The following is a 15,718-nucleotide window of genomic DNA, read 5'->3' as shown; positions in this document are numbered from 1 at the left end:
GGGCAGGAACTCAGGGCTGAGGAGGACCTCTGTGAGAGCAGTCTGAGTTTGTTGTTTTACTGTGAGAATGGCATTCTGCTGTTAAAGCTTGGGACTTGTTATTGCAGAAACAGTGAGGAGAATAGCAGGGTAAGCTCTATGTGTGTGTGTGTGTGTGTGTGTGTGTGTGTGTGTGTGTGTGTGTGTGTGTGTGTGTGTGTGTGTGTGTGTGTGTGTGTGTGTGTGTGTGTGTGTGTGTGTGTGTGTGTGTGTGTGTGTGTGTGTGTGTGTGTGTGTGTGTGTGTGTGTGTGTGTGTGTGTGTGTGTGTGTGTGTGTGTGTGTGTGTGTGTGCGTGTGCGTGTGCACATGTGTGGTCAGGGAATACAACTAAGAATGGCATTGTCCATACATGTCCTGATCCACGATGTGACCAGACAGGTGTTGTCATTGTATACTGCCTATGCATTTCATTCAGACAAGCATGTTCCATATGAAGTGATGCAATACCTTCATGCTTATTTTGCCTATTGCATTTAGTCATGATCCATGGGCAATATGGATAGTCAAAAAGTACCCTGGGTAGTTTATCTTATCAATAACAAATTGACAAAGATACAGAGAAATTAGAATAACGACCAGTTAATGTAATCAGTCAATTAGGACTGTAATGTAATTTGTATTTCAACTGGCAATGTCATTAAGCTGAATCAGGCGTCATCGGTCTTATTCCTAACAGTTATGTCACCTGACATTCCTGTTTGATAACTAATGCAATATAATCAGGGTATTTCTGTCCATGGATCAGCACTAATGTTATCACAAATGACTTTGGTTTTCTCCCTGACTGGAGACACACACATTCCATTCTAGCAGAGCACATGCAATTACTGTACATATCAATGTCAAGGACATTCAGTACCAAGTCACATGCCGACTGAACTTGTTGAAGGGGATCCAGTGAATGCATCTCTACGCTAATTCTCTGTAATGCGGTCATTTGTTTTAAAATTAGAACATCAACAAATGAACGATGTTGGTCTGAATGGAGCATCGGCGCAGGGATGAGTCAACACACACAGATGGCAGAGAATAGCTATTAGGACCAAACAACACAGAGTCCTTCCACATGTCAACATCCTGTACCACAGACAGACAGACAGACAGACAGACAGACAGACAGACAGACAGACAGACAGACAGACAGACAGACAGACAGACAGACAGACAGACAGACAGACAGACAGACAGACAGACAGACAGACAGACAGACAGACAGACAGACAGACAGACAGACAGACAGACAGACAGGCAGGCAGGCAGGCAGGCAGGCAGGCTGGCAGGCAGGCAGGCAGGCAGGCAGGCAGGCAGGCAGGCAGATAGACAGACAGACAGGCAGATAGATAGACAGAAGAGGAAATGGACATACGGTAGAAACTGGCCATGACGTAGTTTTGACAGCGATCACCAGTAAAGTCATTCGGACACCTGATGGAAAGAAACAAAACCACAAACAGAGAGGGAGGTGGGAGGGAGCAGGAAGGGAGGAAGAAGGGAGAAGGGAGGGAGGAGGGAGGGAGGAAGAAGGGAGAAGGGAGGGAGGAGGGAGGGAGGAAGGGAGGGAGGAAGGAAGGGAGAAGGGAGGGAGGAGGGAGTGAGAGAGAGAGAGCAGAGAGGGTATCGAGAGGAGAGGATATGAACAAGAGACAGAGAGGAAATGAAAGGAGAAAGACAGAGAAAGAAAGAAGCAGAAGAAAACTGAATTAGAACCGCAGCAACACCAGGGACAGTAGAAGCAAAGCGATCCCACCGGTGACACTGTTGTGCCGCAGCAACACCCATGGCTTTGACCTGAGAGGAAGGAGGAGGAAGAGGACCATAGAGGAAGCCCAGTGACAACGTGACTCTGTTCTCAGCTGTTGGTGTCATGTGAACATACTTTTGTAAGGATTGGGCATGCGCAACCGCAGCGGCTCTGTTTGCAAACACCGCTGGCCGAAGAATCCATCTGGACATCTGGGGAGGAGGAGAGGGGGACAACATGATATGAAAAACGCAGTAGTGAAGTCTGTACACACGTTACTGGTGAAGGCCTGAAAGAGAGGTTACATTACAATATGCAATAGGGTGGTCCAGAAACATTACACTAAAAAGCATCACTAGGTTTTGGCTTACTCAGTCAAGTAATTGGGTTAGAAGTGAGTGTCACTCAACAAGAGTGAATGTCTCTTGCTGACTAGAAGGCAGTTGACCATGAGGTCCATGAGGACTCAATGATCTCTACCATCCTAGTCTGTCTGTATCATCTAACAATCAATAGTGTCATGTGTTCAAACACATTAACACTGGTAGGAACATGTATGCTCACGAAGGCAACATTTCCACACCACCAGTTCTTAGCAAACGAACTGTAGCTGCATCCAACAGTTGGTAGAGAATCAGGTAACATAGAAGCATAGACATGGAAACATTGGGACTGAGGCATATAGCTGGATCAAACAATAGATCATATAGGATATGGGCTCATGGCAACATTAGACAACTTTAGAAGGGCTCAAAACATCTGGATTCTGGAGTGAAACCAGCACTTAAACAAACTCTTCCTTTGCATTGGAGGGCACTTTGCATTGGATGGCACTATAAAACAATCAATTTAGATCATATCAAATGTTATTTGTCACATACACGTGTTTAGTAGATGTTATTGCGGGTGAAGTGAAAATCTAGTATTTCTAGCTCCAACAGCGCAGTAATATCCAACAAGTAATATCTAACAATACACACAATCTAAAGTAAAGAAATTGGAATTAAGAATATATAAATATTTGGACGAGTAATGTCAGCACGGCATTGATTAAGCTACAGCAGAATAGGATAGAATACAGTATATACATATGAGATGCGCAATGTAAAATATGTAAACATTATTAAAGTGAGTCATGTTCCATTATTAAAGTGGCCAGTGATGTCAAGTCTATGTATATAGGGCAGCTCCTCTAATGTACTATTGATGGCTATTTAACAGTCTGATGGCCTTTAGATAGAAGCTGTTGTTCAATCTCTCAGTCCCAGCTTTGATGCACCTGTACTGACCTCGCCTTCTGAATGATAGCGGGGTGAACAGGCAGTGGTGATCTTGATGATCTTTTTGGCCTTCCTGTGACATCGGGTGCTGTAGGTGTCCTGGAGGGCAGGTAGCTTGCCCCCGGTGATGCATTTTGCAGACCGCACCATCCTCTGGAGAGCCCTGCGGTTGTGGGCGGTGCAGTTGCCGTACCAGGTGGTGATACAGCCCTACAGGATGCTCTCAATTGTGCGTCTATAAAAGTTTGTGAGGGTTTTAGGTGCCAAGACAAATATCTTCAGCCTCCTGAGGTTGTGTGGGTGGACCATTTCAATTTGTCAGTGATGTGTACGCCGAGGAACTTGAAGCTTCCACATTTTTCCCTGCGGTCCCGTCAAAATAGGGGGGTGTTCACTCTGCTGTTTCCTGAAGTCCATCCTTGTGGGGCCCCAGTGTTGAGGATCAGCGAAGTGGAGGTGTTGTTTCCTATCTTCACCACCTGGGGGGCGGCCCGTCAGGAAGTCCAGGGCAGGGTTCAGACCCAGGGCTTCGAGCTTAACGATGAGCTTGGAGGGTACTGTGGTGTTGAATGCTGAGCTATAGTCAATGAACAGCATTCTTACATAGGTATTCCTCTTGTCCAGATGGGATAGGGCAGTTTGCAGGTCTACTGTACAGTATCAGGTAAGATAGAGGTGTTATGATCCTTGACTAGTCTCTCAAAGTACTTGATGACAGAAGTGAGTGCTACTGAGCAGGAACAGCGGTGGACATCTTGAAGCATGCGGGGACAACAGACATAGGGAGAGATTGAATATATCCGTAAACACTGCAGCCAGCTGGTCTGCGCACGGTCTGAGGTCACGGCTAAGGATGCCGTCTGGGCCGGCAATTTTGTGAGGGTTAACACGCTTAAATGTCTCACTCACGTCGGCCACGGAGAAGGAGAGCACACAGTCCTTGGAAGTGGGCCGCATCGGTGGCACTGTGTAATCCTCAAAGAAGGTGTTTAGTTTGTCCGGAAGCAAGACGTCAGTGTCCGCGACGTGGCTGGTTTTCCCTTTGTTGTCCGTGACTGTCTGTAGACATGGCTGGCAGACTTAGTAGGAGGGTACACTGTTCAAAATACAAAAACATTCCCTTTTCCTCTACTCTGTCTCTTCCTCTCCCTCTCTCCTAATATCCTCAATGTTGCAGATATTAGGCCGCCCGTCCCCACCTCCCCACCTGTGCTGTTATAACTGACAGGTACACCAGTGAGAAAGGCAGAGGTCATGGACTAATGTTCCCCTGATTGAGAGTGCCAGAGGGGTGGGCCTATATGTGTCCTCAAGTGCCCCACCAGGGAGGTAGGGGGGTGCATGGGGAAACCAACCCACAGGGATGAAACAACCCCCCCTCCAATCACACCATCCCCCTCTCTTTCTAACCTCTTGGCCTCTTCCTTCTTCCCATGGGGTTGCGAATAGCTCTGCATCATTTGACTTGGGTCCTATATAGAAGAGAACTCATTCTGTTACATATGTTGAACCTTTATTATCCTGGTAATAAAACGCAGTAGGCCCCCTGCCTGTGCACTTCATCATATAGCAACCACATATCATTTTGGCCATGATGTTCTGGGAGACTTTTATTGCACTTTCATGTCTCTCTCTCTCCACGTCTTTGTTCCCTGACCTTTCTACATGTCTGGTGGAGAGGAGTGCATTGGATATGGTGAAGACAGTTGACATCCAGAGTAACACTGTCACGCCTCTTTCATGTTGGCAAAGCTCTGTTGAGTTTGCTCATGAACCACAACAACCATATTTATAATAATAGCAATAATAATTATCATTGATTCAACTTTTACACTGCTGTACATAAAGAACATTTCAAAGTGCTGTAAAGCAACAAAAACTAAAAAACAAGCAATTTAAAAACAACAATTATTCATCATGAGTAGATCGACAGTCAAGAGACTAAAGGTTGAGAATGTTCATGGCTTGATTGAGGTCAGCGCAGGGAGGAGGTGTTCAAAGAGAAGAGCCGGAAGCAAGGGAGGCAGGAGGCAGCACGTTGTCATCATGGTGTCTCGTCCATTCACACTATCTGTAGCTTTGTAGTAGGACTCAGTCAGATGAAGTGAGAGTTCCGTACTAGCAACTGGACTAGAGGCTAGCTAGCTACTCTTCACTACTACCAACATTCAACTCACACTCGGGTGATGCTGCGGCCGTCACGAGGCGCCAGAAAGCACACCACATACAACACCAATAGTAATTCAGGAGTAGCCTCATAACTTAGTCCTCTATACCGCCATGGTCATCTGTCATTTTGGTACACCTCTCTATATGGGCTTCTCTTCATCCTCAACCACCAGACAGATATTTATGGTGACACCTGTCCACTTAATCAAAAACACTTCTGCAGCCCCCTCTCCAAATCATTCTATTCTTCTTCTTCTTCTTGTGTCTCCGTAGCCCCCTCTCCCCTCTCCCTCTATCTCAACGAATCAGGATGTGTGGTTCATTGAGGGGTGCCAACATTCCACACTCTCTCTCTCCACCAACAGGACCGTTAATCCACCAGAGGTCATTCCTGGTGATTTATGACATTTCTAAAATGTCTCCCAGAAATATTATGATATTCCATCATGTCTAATGACTCATACTGAGTGATATGTTAAATGGAGGATCACACAATAATAGGGAAAGACTGCTGGAGAAATTACTAAGACCAATGCACTGTCACTGTAAAATATAGAAATGTTGAAATCTATCCTCATTAAGGAAACGGTGTACAAATTGAGCACACATTGAAAGAAATCTATACAGGATCAAATATCTTCTTTCAACATAAACCAAGAACACAGCACATAGCACACAAGCATTGCAGCAGAACAAACCCATTAGACTAAAGACACAGTAATGACCCCAAAGGCAATTAGCAGCAGATGAATATTGGCCTGATGAGTCAAACATGTACCTCTGACCTACAGTACAGACTGTACCTGATCCAGACTCATATTATTCACTGTTCCTGTCTGTTTTCTTGTCCCCGACCTGCAGGAATCTTTATTGAGCAGACGTTGCTAATGTGGCTGATACTGTGTAACATGCCATGAACTACAGTGCTACTGGATTACCTTCAGGGTCATTCGTTAAACTTTTCCTTCCCCTCTAAAGAACTATATATTTCAAAGTGAAGGATCCGGACATTCAAATAGGGCCAGCTGTCGGCCGGACTTGTTCAGCAGATGAGTAATACCGGCTGAAGCCTGGCCTATATTGAATGAGATGGCTTTGGGGCAACAATTCCCCGCAGGCCTCCACTGCATTATCCAACTCTTCTGGAGCCGTGCCTCGACCGTGAGTGAATTAGCTGCAGCAATTGAGTTATTGCTCCCTCCAATTTGTACACAGCTTATTGAATGGCTGTTGCAGCCATGTCCTCACTGCTTGCTGAGCAGTGTTGCTGGAGCCAGCAGAACACACACAACGGATGGCCAGTGGACCTACACACTATTCTTCATCGTAGACCAACATGGAAGCACATGCTGTTTACATAATGGACCAAAGCACACTATGCTAGGATGTGATACTGAAACTGTAGAGATGTCAAACACAACAGCACACCACTCGTTCTCCAGCACAGACTGTCATATTGATGCTAACTGTCACGATACGGGATAGCATCATAAACATTTACATGTTTTGAGCTTGCTGCAAGGACATGTTTTTTGCAATGACAACACCCATAATACAAACCCATATACTTTATGCACATTCTTGCATACGCAGTTACAGTACAGCTTCATAATGTTGTTATAGTACAGCTTCATAATGTTGTTATAGTACAGCTTCATAATGTTGTTATAGTACAGCTTCATAATGTTGTTATAGTACAGCTTCATAATGTTGTTATGGTACAGCTTCATAATGTTGTTATAGTACAGCTTCATAATGTTGTCATGGTACAGCTTCATAATGTTGTTATGGTACAGCTTCATAATGTTGTCATGGTACAGCTTCATAATGTTGTTATAGTACAGCTTCATAATGTTATAGTACAGCTTCATAATGTTGTTATAGTACAGCTACATAATGTTATAGTACAGCTTCATAATGCTATAGTACAGCTTCATAATGTTATGGTACAGCTTCATAATGTTGTTATAGTACAGCTTCATAATGTTATAGTACAGCTTCATAATGTTGTTATAGTACAGCTTCATAATGTTGTTATGGTACAGCTTCATAATGTTGTTATAGTACAGCTTCATAATGTTGTTATAGTACAGCTTCATAATGTTGTTATAGTACAGCTTCATAATGTTGTTATAGTACAGCTTCATAATGTTGTTATAGTACAGCTTCATAATGTTGTTATAGTACAGCTTCATAATGTTGTTATAGTACAGCTTCATAATGTTGTTATAGTACAGCTTCATAATGTTATAGTACAGCTTCATAATGTTATAGTACAGCTTCATAATGTTGTTATGGTACAGCTTCATAATGTTGTTATAGTAATGCTTCATAATGTTGTTCTAGTACAGCTTCATAATGTTGTTATGGTACAGCTTCATAATGTTGTTATGGTACAGCTTCATAATGTTATAGTACAGCTTCATAATGTTGTTCTAGTACAGCTTCATAATGTTGTTATAGTACAGCTTCATAATGTTGTTATGGTACAGCTTCATAATGTTGTTCTAGTACAGCTTCATAATGTTGTTATAGTACAGCTTCATAATGTTGTTATGGTACAGCTTCATAATGTTGTTCTAGTACAGCTTCATAATGTTGTTATAGTACAGCTTCATAATGTTGTTATGGTACAGCTTCATAATGTTGTTATGGTACAGCTTCATAATGTTGTTATAGTACAGCTTCATAATGTTGTTATGGTACAGCTTCATAATGTTATAGTACCACTTCATAATGTTGTTATAGTACAGCTTCATAATGTTGTTATGGTACAGCTTCATAATGTTGTTATAGTACAGCTTCATAATGTTGTTATGGTACAGCTTCATAATGTTGTTATAGTACAGCTTCATAATGTTATAGTACAGCTTCATAATGTTATAGTACAGCTTCATAATGTTATAGTACAGCTTCATAATGTTATAGTACAGCTTCATAATGTTATAGTACAGCTTCATAATGTTATAGTATAGCTTCATAATGTTGTTATGGTACAGCTTCATAATGTTATAGTACAGCTTCATAATGTTGTTATGGTACAGCTTCATAATGTTATAGTACAGCTTCATAATGTTATAGTACAGCTTCATAATGTTGTTATGGTACAGCTTCATAATGTTATAGTACAGCTTCATAATGTTATAGTACAGCTTCATAATGTTGTTATGGTACAGCTTCATAATGTTATAGTACAGCTTCATAATGTTATAGTACAGCTTCATAATGTTGTTATGGTACAGCTTCATAATGTTATAGTACAGCTTCATAATGTTATAGTACAGCTTCATAATGTTGTTATGGTACAGCTTCATAATGTTATAGTACAGCTTCATAATGTTATAGTACAGCTTCACAATGTTGTTATGGTACAGCTTCATAACGTTGTTATAGTACAGCTTCTGCACACCCAAACATGAACTTATATTGGCACATTTCAACGTGGAAGTAAGGAAATGCACCTCAACATGCTCACCCTGGAGTACAGAACATTCAGTACATGACTCAGAATCTGATAGCAGGAAAGCTCATCGTTCCCACATTCACAATCAATAGAAAAATGTATCCCCCCTCTATCACCATGTCTATCCCCCTCTATCACCCCACAACGTATCTTCCAATAACAAAATGTCCTTAGCGCTCTTGATTAATCTGACCCCCTTTTCAAAGGTCTTGAGATGTAAGCAATAATTCTATTTACCTCGCTCGAGGTTTCTGACTGGAGTAAATATTTGTTTCCCTACTAAACCAGTGAACCATTACATCATGTGCGAGGCTCCTGCACGCTAAACGTGGGCTGAGAACCATGACCATCCATCCTCCTCATCAGCAATGTAAGTATACATGAAAGAGATTTCTGTATATACGGGCAGTGCCTTCCTTCTCTGCTCTGCTCTGCTCTACTGGTGCTTCTGTGAGAGATCATGGAAGGGGGGGGGTTGCTAAGAGGGAGGAAGGATGGGGTAATAGAGGGGGATAGACAGGGTGATAGAGGGGGATAGATGTGGTGATCGAGGGGGATAGAGGTAGATGGATTGGGTGATAGAGAGGGGTATGGGGTGATAGAGGGGGAATAGAGGTGGATGGATTGGGTGATAGAGGGGAGATGGGGTGATAGAGGGGGGATAGAGGGGATACAGTTGGGGTGATAGTGGGGGATAGATGGGGTGATTGAGGGGTGATAGATGGGGTGATAGAGGGAGGATAAATGGGATGATAGAGGGAGGATAGATGGGATGATAGAGGGAGGATAGACAGGGTGATAGAGGGGTGATAGAGGGGTGATAGAGGAGTGATAGATGGGAGGATAGATGGGGTGATAGAGGGGTGATAGATGGGGTGGTAGAGGGAGGATAGATGGGGTGATAGAGGGGTGATAGATGGGGTGATAGAGGGGTGATAGATGGGGTGATAGAGGGAGGATAGATGGGGTGATAGAGGGGTGATAGATGGGGTGATAGATGTGTGTGGACATGTTTGCGTTGCTAATAGAGGGGGTGGATGGGATGATATAGGGGGATTGATGGTGTGACAGACAGGGTGATGGAGGTAGATGGATGGGGTGATAGAGGGGGATAGACAGGGTGATAGAGGGGGTGGTGGGGTGATAGGGATAGGGGGATAGACAGGGTGATAGAGGGGGTGGTGGGGTGATAGAGGGGGATAGACAGGGTGACAGGGTGACAGAGGGGGTGGTGGGGTGATAGAGGGGGAGAGGTAGATGGACGGGGGGGATAGAGGGGGGATAGACAGGGTGATAGAGGGGGTGGTGGGGTGATAGAGGGGGATAGACAGGTTGATAGGGGGTGGTGGGGTGATAGAGGGGGATAGACAGGGTGATAGAGGGGGATAGACAGGGTGATAGAGGCGGGATAGACAGGGTGATAGAGGGGGTGGTGGGGTGATAGAGGGGGATAGACAGGGTGATAGAGGGATTGGTGGGGTGATAGAGGGGGATAGACAGGGTGATAGAGGGAGTGGTGGGGTGATAGAGGGGAATAGACAGGGTGATAGAGGGGAGTGGTGGGGTGATAGAGGGGATAGACAGGGTGATAGAGGGAGTGGTGAGGTGATAGAGGGGGATATACAGGGTGATAGAGGGAGTGGTGGGGCGATAGAGGGGGATAGACAGGGTGATAGAGGGAGTGGTGGCGTGATAGAGGGGGATAGACAGTGTGATAGAGGGGGTGGTGGGGTGATAGAGGGGGATAGACAGGGTGATAGAGGGGGATAGACAGGGTGATAGAGGGGGTGATGGGGTGATAGAGGGGGATAGACAGGGTGATAGAGGGAGTGGTGGGGTGATAGAGGGGGATAGACAGGGTGATAGAGGGGAGTGGTGAGGTGATAGAGGGGGATATACAGGGTGATAGAGGGGGTGGTGGGGTGATAGAGGGGGATAGACAGGGTGATAGAGGGGGTGGTGGGGTGATAGATGGGGGATAGACAGGATGATAGAGGGAGTGGTGGGGAGATAGAGGGGGATAGACAGGGTGATAGAGGGGGTATAGACAGGGTGATAGAGGGGGATAGACAGGGTGATAGAGGGAGTGGTGGGGTGATAGATGGGGGATAGACAGGGTGATAGATGGGGGATAGACAGGGTGATAGAGGGAGTGGTGGGGTGATAGAGGGGGATAGACATGGTGATAGAGGGGAGTGGTGGGGTGATAGAGGGGGATAGACAGGGTGATAGAGGGAGTGGTGGGGTGATAGAGGGGGATAGACAGGGTGATAGAGGGGGTGGTGGGGTGATAGAGGGGGATAGACAGGGTGATAGAGGGAGTGGTGGGGTGATAGATGGGGATAGACAGGGTGATAGAGGGGTGACAGATGGGGTGATAGAGGGGTGACAGATGGGGTGATAGAGGGAGGATAGATGGGGTGATAGATGTGTGTGGACATGTTTGTGTTGCTAATAGAGGGGGTGGATGGGGTGATATAGGGGGATTGATGGTGTGACAGACAGGGTGATGGAGGTAGATGGATGGGGTGATAGAGGGGGATAGACAGGGTGATAGAGGGGGTGGTGGGGTGATAGAGGGGGTATAGACAGGGTGATAGAGGGGGTGGTGGGGTGATAGAGGGGGATAGACAGGGTGATAGAGGGGGTGGTGGGGTGATAGAGGGGGAGAGGTAGATGGACGGGGGATAGACAGGGTGATAGAGGAGGTGGTGGGGTGATAGAGGGGCGATAGACAGGGTGATAGAGGGGGTGGTGGGGTGATAGAGGGGGATAGACAGGGTGATAGAGGGGGATAGACAGGGTGATAGAGGGGGATAGACAGGGTGATAGTGGGGGTGGTGGGGTGATAGAGGGGGATAGACAGGGTGATAGAGGGAGTGGTGGGGTGATAGAGGGGGATAGACAGGGTGATAGAGGGAGTGGTGGGGTGATAGAGGGGGATAGACAGGGTGATAGAGGGAGTGGTGGCGTGATAGAGGGGGATAGACAGGGTGATAGAGGGGTGACAGATGGGGTGATAGAGGGGTGACAGATGGGGTGATAGAGGGAGGATAGATGGGGTGATAGATGTGTGTGGACATGTTTGTGTTGCTAATAGAGGGGGTGGATGGGGTGATATAGGGGGATTGATGGTGTGACAGACAGGGTGATGGAGGTAGATGGATGGGGTGATAGAGGGGGATAGACAGGGTGATAGAGGGGGTGGTGGGGTGATAGAGGGGGTATAGACAGGGTGATAGAGGGGGTGGTGGGGTGATAGAGGGGGATAGACAGGGTGATAGAGGGGGTGGTGGGGTGATAGAGGGGGAGAGGTAGATGGACGGGGGGATAGAGGGGGATAGACAGGGTGATAGAGGGGGTGGTGGGGTGATAGAGGGGCGATAGACAGGGTGATAGAGGGGGTGGTGGGGTGATAGAGGGGGATAGACAGGGTGATAGAGGGGGATAGACAGGGTGATAGTGGGGGTGGTGGGGTGATAGAGGGGGGATAGACAGGGTGATAGTGGGGGTGGTGGGGTGATAGAGGGGGATAGACAGGGTGATAGAGGGAGTGGTGGGGTGATAGAGGGGGATAGACAGGGTGATAGAGGGAGTGGTGGGGTGATAGAGGGGGATAGACAGGGTGATAGAGGGAGTGGTGGCGTGATAGAGGGGGGATAGACAGGGTGATAGAGGGAGTGGTGGCGTGATAGAGGGGGATAGACAGTGTGATAGAGGGGGTGGTGGGGTGATTGAGGGGGATAGGGGATAGACAGGGTGATAGAGGGGGCGATAGACAGGGTGATAGACAGGGGGGGTGATGGGGTGATAGAGGGGGATAGACAGGGTGATAGAGGGAGTGGTGGGGTGATAGAGGGGGATAGACAGGGTGATAGAGGGGAGTGGTGGGGTGATAGAGGGGGGATATACAGGGTGATAGAGGGAGTGGTGGGGTGATAGAGGGGGGGGATAGACAGGGTGATAGAGGGGTGGTGGGGAGATAGAGGGGGATAGACAGGGTGATAGAGGGGGGTATAGACAGGGTGATAGATGGGGGATAGACAGGGTGATAGAGGGAGTGGTGGGGTGATAGAGGGGGATAGACAGGGTGATAGAGGGGGTGGTGGGGTGATAGAGGGGGATAGACAGGGTGATAGAGGGAGTGGTGGGGTGATAGAGGGGGATAGACAGGGTGATAGAGGGGGTGGTGGGGTGATAGAGGGGGATAGACAGGGTGATAGAGGGGGATAGACAGGGTGATAGAGGGGGATAGACAGGGTGATAGAGGGAGAGGTGGGGTGATAGAGGGGGATAGACAGGGTGATAGAGGGGGATAGACAGGGTGATATAGGGGAGTGGTGGGGTGATAGGGGGAGGGGGATAGAGGGGGTGGTGGGGGATAGATGGGGGATAGACAGGGTGATAGAGGGGTGGTGGGGGATAGAGGGGGATAGACAGGGTGGATAGACAGGGTAGAGGGGGATAGACAGGGTGAGGGAGTGGTGGGGTGATAGAGGGGGATAGACAGGGTGATAGAGGGGAGTGGTGGGGTGATAAAGGGGGATAAACAGGGTGATAGAGGGGGATAGACATGGTGATAGAGGGGAGTGGTGGGGTGATAGAGGGGGATAGACAGGGTGATAGAGGGAGTGGTGGGGTGATAGAGGGGGTGGTGGGGTGATAGAGGGGGATGAGGATCAGTAGAAGGGGATGAGGATCAGTAGAAGGGAATGAGGATCAGTAGAAGGGGATGAGGATCAGTAGAAGGGGATGAGGATTAGTAGAAGGGGATGAGGATCAGTAGAAGGGGATGAGGATCAGTAGAAGGGGATGGGGATCAGTAGAAGGGGATGAGGATCAGTAGAAGGGGATGATGATCAGTAGAAGGGGATGAGGATCAGTAGAAGGGGATGAGGATCAGTAGAAGATGAGGATCAGTAGAAGGGGATGAGGATCAGTAGAAGGGGATGAGGATCAGTAGAAGGGGATGAGGATCAGTAGAAGGGGATGAGGATCAGTAGAAGGGGATAGGGATCAGTAGAAGGGGATGAGGATCAGTAGAAGGGGATGAGGATCAGTAGAAGGGGATGAGGATCAGTAGAAGGGGATGAGGATCAGTAGAAGGGGATGAGGATCAGTAGAAGGGGATAGACAGGGTGATAGAGGGGGATGAGGATAAGTAGAAGGGGATGAGGATCAGTAGAAGGGGATGAGGATCAGTAGAAGGGGATAGACAGGGTGATAGAGGGGGATGAGGATCAGTAGAAGGGGATGAGGATCAGTAGAAGGGGATGAGGATCAGTAGAAGGGGATGAGGATCAGTAGAAGGGGATGAGGATCAGTAGAAGGGGATAGACAGGGTGATAGAGGGGGATGAGGATCAGTAGAAGGGGATGAGGATCAGTAGAAGGGGATGAGGATCAGTAGAAGGGGATACGGATCAGTAGAAGGGGATGAGGATCAGTAGAAGGGGATGAGGATCAGTAGAAGGGGATGAGGATCAGTAGAAGGGGATGAGGATCAGTAGAAGGGGATGAGGATCAGTAGAAGGGGATGAGGATCAGTAGAAGGGGATGAGGATCAGTAGAAGGGGATTTGTAAGTCGCTCTGGATAAGAGCGTCTGCTAAATGACTTAAATGTAATGTAAATGGATGAGGATCAGTAGAAGGGCATAGGGAAAAGGGCTCTGGATTCACTTGACTGGAATGTTAATTCTATCAATGCAATGAAAGGACGAATGTGATTGACAGCGACTGAACAACAGAGGACAACTGAAGCATCATACAACTTTACTCTTTCTGTAAAGAATTACATACGGGATTTAGGAGTGGAGAGAAAAACAGAATTATTAACAATTCATCTCTCACTACAATATATATATATTGGTTTTATTATTTGTGCACTTGTTTTACATTTTACTGAATTGTTATTGACGAGTAACATTTCACGACAACATCTACTGAACTGTGTACATAACCAATAAACTTAGATTTTAATTGATTGACGCTAATTAAAGAAGACGTAGCCTAACAACAAATAAAACAGTCCAAGCAGAGTCCAAACAAAGAGAAAAATACCACCAAACGGTGCACTGTGAAGAATCCCGAAAGAACAGAGAGGACTCACTTGCAGGAGAACTGATTGATACCATGTATGAAGTAACAGTCGCCGCCGTTTACGCAGTAGGCCTTCTCTGAGTCATTGCATCTTCTGGCATGGCCCGAGCCTGGAGACGGTGTGGTAGTTACTGCAGAGTAAGACAGAGTTACATGTTATTATAAACTGCGTGATTCCAGCACTGAATGCTGATTGGACTAAATAAAAAAAATTACTCTTCAAATGACATTGGTAATCCAGTTTAGAATAGCAATAAGGCACCTCTGTGGTTTGTGGTGCATTGCCAATATACCAAGGCTAAGGGCTGTATCCAGGCACTCAGCATTGTGTCATGCTTAAGAACAGGCCTTTGCCGTGGTATATTGTCCATACTGTATACCACACCCCCTCGGTCCTTAATGCTTAAATAACACAGCCATAACAGTACTGTAGACAGTTAGAGCTTTTGTTACTGGAGTTGAGATACAATGTATATTTTGTCAAATTAAACTTGAAACTAAGAGGGCTCTATACCGGGGAAATATGTAGAAGAGATGTCATATGTCTTAAAACACAGTGAAATATTCTACATTGTCATGAAGGTAAACTCATAGATACAGGTGCTGCAACTCCAGATGAAGTTTCTTATCAGGTCAATCACTTGTTGTTTTGTGAGTGATTTTATATACAATGCAAGACAGAAACAGTAATTTCACTCATTTCACTCATCCTCCACTTTAAACGGTCAGGTCTTTCCTTTCACGAATTGCATTGTCTCTCTCAGTAGTGTTGACACTGACTCAAGACGCTCAATGAGCAAAGATAAATATTTCCCCTTACAGAGCGTAAGAGTCCTTGTTTATACCTCCGATTCAGATCTTTGGAATGGAATGACTGAATGTCACGCTGACTGTTGGTGTTGGAGTCATGCTTGGCCACGCAGTTG

At 46.4% G+C, this 15,718-nt stretch overlaps 1 protein-coding gene across 3 annotated transcripts in view; it reads right to left on the bottom strand.

Moving 5' to 3' along the window:
- nrg2a (neuregulin 2a) overlaps positions 1-15,718 on the bottom strand; it is a 158,823-nt gene that overhangs the window by 26,594 nt on the left and 116,511 nt on the right. For 2 of the 3 annotated variants that reach the window (XM_046318087.1, XM_046318090.1), the window contains exons 4-5: positions 14,803-14,923; positions 1,917-1,993 (exon numbers count right to left, since the gene is read on the bottom strand). In XM_046318087.1, the coding sequence (XP_046174043.1) occupies positions 1,917-1,993; positions 14,803-14,923 (198 nt within the window). Of the gene's footprint in view, positions 1-1,406; positions 1,466-1,916; positions 1,994-14,802; positions 14,924-15,718 lie in introns of all 3 variants that reach the window. The other variant, XM_046318088.1, reaches the window with a different exon arrangement.

This window comes from Oncorhynchus gorbuscha, linkage group LG20 (assembly GCF_021184085.1).
Source record: "Oncorhynchus gorbuscha isolate QuinsamMale2020 ecotype Even-year linkage group LG20, OgorEven_v1.0, whole genome shotgun sequence".
NCBI lineage: Eukaryota > Metazoa > Chordata > Actinopteri > Salmoniformes > Salmonidae > Oncorhynchus > Oncorhynchus gorbuscha.
This window is presented reverse-complemented; position numbering and strand designations above follow the sequence as displayed.